The sequence below is a fragment of the Aptenodytes forsteri genome, unplaced genomic scaffold (genome assembly GCF_000699145.1).
Source record: "Aptenodytes forsteri isolate BGI_AS27 unplaced genomic scaffold, ASM69914v1 Scaffold132, whole genome shotgun sequence".
In the NCBI taxonomy this organism is placed as follows: Eukaryota; Metazoa; Chordata; class Aves; order Sphenisciformes; family Spheniscidae; genus Aptenodytes; species Aptenodytes forsteri.
In genome coordinates, this window is record NW_008795520.1 from 1,058,753 (window position 1) to 1,065,498 (window position 6,746).

The 6,746-nt window shown below is 44.6% G+C and overlaps 1 protein-coding gene across 1 annotated transcript in view; it reads right to left on the minus strand.

Moving 5' to 3' along the window:
* Nucleotides 1-826: 826 nt before the first annotated feature.
* Nucleotides 827-6,746, minus strand: part of WDR27 (WD repeat domain 27) — a 179,157-nt gene continuing 173,237 nt past the window's right edge. Inside the window, exons 24-26 of the mRNA XM_019472702.1 lie at nucleotides 1,964-2,138; nucleotides 1,176-1,312; nucleotides 827-901 (exon numbers count right to left, since the gene is read on the minus strand). Of these exons, the coding sequence (XP_019328247.1) occupies nucleotides 827-901; nucleotides 1,176-1,312; nucleotides 1,964-2,138 (387 nt within the window). The remainder of the gene's footprint in view (nucleotides 902-1,175; nucleotides 1,313-1,963; nucleotides 2,139-6,746) is intronic.

Consider the following 6,746-nt stretch of genomic DNA (forward strand, 5'->3'; position numbering starts at 1 on the left):
CCTTTTTTTTTTTTTTTTTTTTTTTTACCACTTCTGTCAGAACAATACATTTAGTTTCTTTGGCCTCTTGTTTTAAGACAATTCCATGTCTGTGGAAAGCATCTCAACAAGCTGGAAAGATAGAGTTGGCATCAGACCAATGGCACAGTAAGATGATCTGCAGTTGGCCTAACAAAAGGCCTTTCATTAGAAACAAACCTTCACCCTCCAAATGCTGGGTCTGTCACATATCTTGCAAATTCACACTTCTCTTTCTTTTCTCCTTTTAGGAAAAAAAGCAAAAACAGAATTCCAGATCCAACAACAAAAATATGGCTAAAAGCAGCAGCAATGTGCATAATTGCGAAGATCACTCTCTTCCAAGTGAGGCATGAGCACGTGCTGCTGTGACTGCTTTGACAGCTCACCTGCAAGGCTCATCAGTGTTCTTCTTCCTTCCCAGCCGCTGGTGCATGACCTAGGCCCAGCACCTCTCCCAAGAAGAAGAGCTGAGGAGATGTGCAGAATAGGAGGAGGCTGCTCCTTTGTTGACAAGGCAGAGAGGTTTGTCTGACAGCACTGGAGCCCAGCAGACTCAATGGGCCTGCAGGAAGCTCCCACAAGTAGCCCATGGTCTTGTATGCCCAGGGAGGTGCAGGAAAGCCAGTGTCCTTCTGCCATGCAGAGGAGCAACCGCCTCCTGTTTTACAGATCCTACCATGGCTATGAAGACAGGGTCTGCTTCTTAAGTGCAGGTTTATTCCCGGCTTGTAAAGTTGCATGACATGATTACAATTTCTATACTAGCTATGTATTTAAATATTTTCCTATTACCATGTTAAAACTATCATTCTGGAGGATCTTCTTCACTTTTCTCCTCCTCACAAGTGTGATCGCTTGTGACAAGGGATCCTAGGCAAAACTGCAAATGTGTTAGAATGACTTGTAAGCTAACAAACAGCACGGAGAAGAAAAGCAAAGCCAGAACACTTTGCATCTGTCCTCATCTTCCTCTAGCAAAGCACAAAGTCTAGCGAATGAACAGAGACACTTCCAGCAGCTCCAAGTCCCTCATACTTAGTCCTGCACTGTTACACGCCAAAAAAACACACTTCAGTGGGTGCTTTGCAAATGTCACTTGGAAAGGGAACATCACAAGACAGCCTGTGGAAGGATATGAGCTGTTTGCTACTTACCTCCTTACAACACACTATGCTGCGCAAGTCTGCCCGAGGTTTAGACCCACACAGCTCCTCCGACTTTCCCTGGTAAGGACCACGTCTGATCTCACTTGTGCAGACATGTGGTGCATAAAGGAGCCACTGCAGGTTGCCTGGTATTAATTTTTGGTGAGATCAGAATCTGACCCAATATAGCCTTTGTGTGTATGTGTGTGTTTATTTCTGTTTGAATCCTTTCAACAGGCGTTTCTAGCTACACCCGCAAGGGATGGCTGCAAACATTCTTCTCACATGACTGGTGCATTGTAATTTCTGCAGCTCTCCAGTGCAGTATTCTTTTTTAGGATTGTAGCCCTTCCCCATCCTTTTGCGTCTCATTACAAAGGAGAGTAAAGGTTCACTGGCTGGATTTCCAAAAGGGCGGACAAATTTATTACTGCTAATAATATTTTCGGCCACAAAATTAAATCAGCTGAGCAGCCAAAGCTTCTGACTGAGGTAGAAGGATCCCACATTTGGGACTATTCTCTTGCTCTGTGTAAAACATCAGCAGTCCCCGGTCAGAGCTCAGTCTCCTCTGGCCATGAACATGAGAGGGGGAGTGTGCTGATGGCTCAGCAGGCTGGCTCCTTGCAGGCGTTTAGGGCTCCCCTGCCACCTGAGAGCCTAGAAGGACATGGGGACAAGGAGGGCAAGGCAAGGGGGAAAGAACAGTGTGGGAGAAACAAATCTCAGTTTCCTGGACACCATGAGCAATTGCTCGAGGAGGGCGGGGAAGGGCTTGGACCATCTGAAAGGACAACCAGCTGTGTTGGCTCGGGGTGCAAACTGGCTGATACTCAGGGCAGAAACGATTTCCATGGTGACATGGGGCTGTGGTGTCACAGCATGCCGTTGCCCTGTTTTGTTCAGCATGTCTTCGTTTGCTTCCTCTGCAGCATCGAGTACTGGCAACCGCTGACAGTTGAGGAAGGTTTCCTGCAATGGCAAAAATGGCTTGCGTTCCCATTCCCCACTCCCTCATCCACCACTCACACCTGTCCCCAGGCTGCAGCTCACCAACCCTCAAGCCTCGTCCCTTCCCATCTCGTCCCAAAACAGTTTCCGTTTGGGTGGGGGCATGTCAGTGGTCACAGCCAGAAGGACATCCCACAGATAGCTCGAGCAGCACACCTGAAGGGATGGCGAGCTGTTGCAGAACAGCAGGAATGAACCTCCTGTGATGGGACAGAGCCAAGGGATCATCTTATCTTGTCTTCATACCAGAGGAAAATTTAACATGTAACAACACCTGGGATATCCTGGTCTTCTCTACCACACTGTGAGCACAGGATCCATCCACTGGCTTCAGAAATGTCCTCTTTATGTGCATCTTCCATCAAAAGCCATTTCTGGCAAAGCATGCCTTGCCTTGCCACACCACTGGCTCTGGCAGGATTTTATCTTTATGGAAAATGCTTTCATAAATGTCATTCATTGGCTTTTTTCTCCCCTCTCAGGTTCACTACATTTTATATTACATTTAAATATTTTAAAAATTGTGCTTATTGTGTGAGTACATAAGAGTTTTAAACAAAACTTTTGCAATGTTATGCAGCATCCGATTGCCCCTTTAGAGTTAGAGTATACGGGGTATTATTAATATCTTCTAATTAAGTGTACCCAGTGATGGTTCATCACTTAAGTAAAAAATAAGCTTTAAGCCAAATAACTTTTGCTGTGAGATTCAGGGTTGCTTTCCTTTCCTTCTTCCCAGAGTGTGAAAGTATTTAAAACCATCTATAGATCAAGTTTATAATGGGAACACTATAGTTTTATTGTGCTCCTGGAAGGAGAGAGGAGTCAGGGTAAATCCAGAGTATCAGTAGCAATTATGGATTAATTCCAACTTGTGCACATCTTGAGAGTCTATCTGTTAGAGATGGGTAACATTCATAGCTTAATCGTAGACATTTGCTATTAATATTAATGTGTTTCTGCTTATGACTCAGAGTGCTTTGCTGCCAGAACACACTGAAAACCCCCAAAAGTCAGTGACAATGAGTGCATTCATTACATTAGCAGAGAAGGGGGGGGGGGGGGGTTATGGCTATTTATTATGAGTCATTTTATTGTTTGTCTCACCACATTACCTCGCTGGAATCTCTGCTGAGCTTCATGCTGAGAGATAGTCCGTGCCCTCAGGAGCCTTCCCAGCTCAGCCAGGCACTGAGCTCCTGCAGGGGAGACACGCAAACCCTCAGAGTGACTGCTCCCATGGGGCTCAGACAGCGTGGTGGGGTCTGAGCAGGAGCCCCAGCTCAGCCCAGGAGCTCGCAGACAGTGCTCATGTGTCCCACAGGCTGCTTCAAAGGGGTAGATGTCCCCAAGAGAGGAGCAGGAGCTGCTTCCACCCAGGCTGGTACCTCTCAGAACCAAAAGAAGGGAAAAAGGATGGAGCCTCCTACTCCACCTATAAGCCTCATTGTCCTCCCCGGAGGACCTCTCCCTCATTTACTTGTTAGAGACAATTCCAGATCTGTCTCTGCAGTGAGCATGAAGGGAAAATGAAAATAAAACTGTTGGACATCAGCGAGTAATGTCTCCTTCATTTCTGGCCACACCTCATTTGAAGGAGCGGGATCTCTCAAGCAAGCTGCAAAACATTACAGACATCAGGAGAAGCAAAGAAAACTCATTTCTACCTTTTAGCGGCAGAGTGGACTGTCTGAGACTCTGTTTCCCATTCTTCTGAGGCAGGATTTGTTTTATTCACCCCAAGGGCCCGGGAACAGCATGGCCACGTGCAGGAAGAGAGCTATTGAATGTTGAGCTCTAACAGGATTTCTATGGTGGGTCTATTTTCCCCATCCCAAACAGACATTTCTTCCTGCATGTCCTGAAATAAGAAATCTGCCCCTGAGCCTATACAACAAAAGCTGCCCGCTGTGCCTTCTTTCTTATTTACTTTCCACGCTGGGCTTTATAGACTTGGCACCTTGATTCCTCCTTTAAGCCTTCCACAGTGCCAGGTAATACCTCGCAGGAACTTCCTCGGTTCAACTGATTTTCAGAACTTCTAAGACTAAAAATATATATGTAAGAAAGAAAAACAAAGGGGTCCAAACAAATGCCAAAATACAGCACAGAATCATTCAGATATTAACTGAAATATAAGCAAATAAAGCAAACGTGTCCAATTGACCAGAGTGGCTGGTTGGTTACACAACCTTAAAAAAAGGGACTGGGCTGAGGATTTCAATGTGCTTGTTTCTCTGAGTCATAAGTGTATCAGGCTCCCTGGAAAAGGCCAGCCAAAGGAGATCGCTCTCTGTCTTCCCTTCTGCTTCATTCCATTGACCATAAACAATTCCCGTACAAGTTCTTAAGTGGTACAAAATAACAGGAATTGGATCTGATTCACAGGGTGCGCACCAGTGTCCCATAATCCTCATTGCTGCCTCCCTTCTGTCAAGTTCATTATCTCAGCATGGCTGTTCTGCTGCGTTCTGTTTCTTTTTATATGACTTTTTTTTCCCCTAAATCACTCGTTGCATTGAGCCAGATATTTGGTAAATAGAAATGAGAGGCCTCAGACACAGAAATAAAAATAAATTATTTGCTTTATTTTTTCTGCAGATTCTTTTAAAAAATATATAATTTTATAGATATTAAAAAAAGTCTTCTTCAAGATAGTGTGAAATTTGCAAATGCCTCCTTTCCTCATCTTTCAGCTGACTGATTAGGCTCCCCAGACGGTACCAGGAAAGGCAAGGCTGGGTACTGAAAGTCTGTCATCCTTGGAGTTAAGCTTTGCACGTGTCAGAGCCTTATAGCTGCTTGGACAGAGAGCACCTAGTTCCCAAACTGTAGCTCATGGATCACTATGCCTTCACCACAAACTTGCTGAAAATTATTTGATCACAAAGATTTGCTGAACCTCTCCTTACTTCCAACTTCTAGGTCTTACCGAGAGAAACTAGAAATACCATTATTTATTAAATGCCTAAATAATATTCATTTTCTATAATAGCTATACTTGTGGGTTTTAATAATAAAGAGACAAAACATTCACATTGCAATCTGCCTGCAGTTCAAAGTTCAGGTACGAAAGGGTATGCTGGAAACATGTCATTGGGGTACATGTGTATGCGTGCATGTATAGGTGAAAAAACAAAGGCTGACAGACAAGCAGAGAGATAAGCAGTTGAGAACATACTCTGTACATGTTTTTAACTAGATCTGACACCAGTTCTTAGGCTGTAAATTACTTCATGCTACAAAATGCACATGTACATGAGTTATTTGCTTAGTGATCAGCCTTTTTTTTTAATTGGAAATGTACAATATGAGGTTAGAGTGGCTAAAATGATCTCATAGCAATTTTTGTGAGTCTGTCTTTCCTGATTAAAAACTTTGCCCATTGAAACGTTTCTCACTGGTCTTAGCCACTGACCAAGCTTGATCTGAACTCTTTGCCTGATGTGCCTTCAATGTTGGAAGAGGCTAAAAAGAAGCCAATAGAGCTGCTTTCTCCATTTCTGCTCTGAAAAAATAAGCAGCATGTAGTCTCATTACGGTGCTTACACTGTATGAGGCCAACAAAATGCTTCCCTGGTTATCCCCTCTCCAAAAAGCACAGCCAGCCTCATTTTGTGCAAATGCTGCCATCAGCAGCAGACCTGGCTGTGCCCCTGCCTCCTGCAAGGCTCACGGCGAGGGTCTCCTTTTGTTTCCACCTTCTCACATGCTGGAACTCACACCTGGGCAGTGGGTTTCCTGCAGGAAACAAAATACGTATTTCCCAGGCACTCTGTTGCAAAGCCAACCAGGACAAGACTCAGCTCTCAGTCCAGCCTTGGGAATACAACTCCATTCGTTCGCAGCCCCAGTGCCTAGTTAAGGAAGGAGGTGACACTCTTGACTATATCCCCCAATCTAAAATAGATGCCACCTCCCACTTTTAGGATTAGTGCTCCTTCCTGTCATGAGGTTGGAACTGCGAGGGCAATTGCATCCGTTTCACACCTTCATTGTGGGCATTGCATGGCTGAGGCTCTTGTGATTCAGTGGAATAATTCCTTAAGCCCGTGTTGAGAGTGGAGGTTGTTCACTGCATTTCTATACAGCAAGTAATGCAGCCTGTCAACAGCTAACAGCACTGTTCAGTGTCCTAAAGGTTTCCTTACACTACTTAGTTTGTATCAACTCTCCTTGAGCTGCAGCAGCAGCATCTGCTGCACTTACAACATACTCTTTCACTTCCTACTGTGAATCTTAAAAAAAAAATCTGCAGGGGCAGAAATCACACCACAATGACACACACATCCATCTGCCCCATATAAATAATTCCCGAATTCAGATGCAACTCCTGACTGCAGAGATCTTTGTTCCCCAAGTTCAGCTCTATTTCCAGTTCCACAGAGCATTTCCTGGTAGAGGAAAGTTATCACCTCTCCTGGTTTCGGCTGGGATAGAGTTAATTTTCTTCCTAGTAGCTGGTACAGTGCTGTGTTTTGGATTTAGGATGAGAACAATGTTGATAACACACCAATGGTTCAGATGTTGCTAGGTAATGCTTACACTAGCCAAGGACTTTTCAGCTTC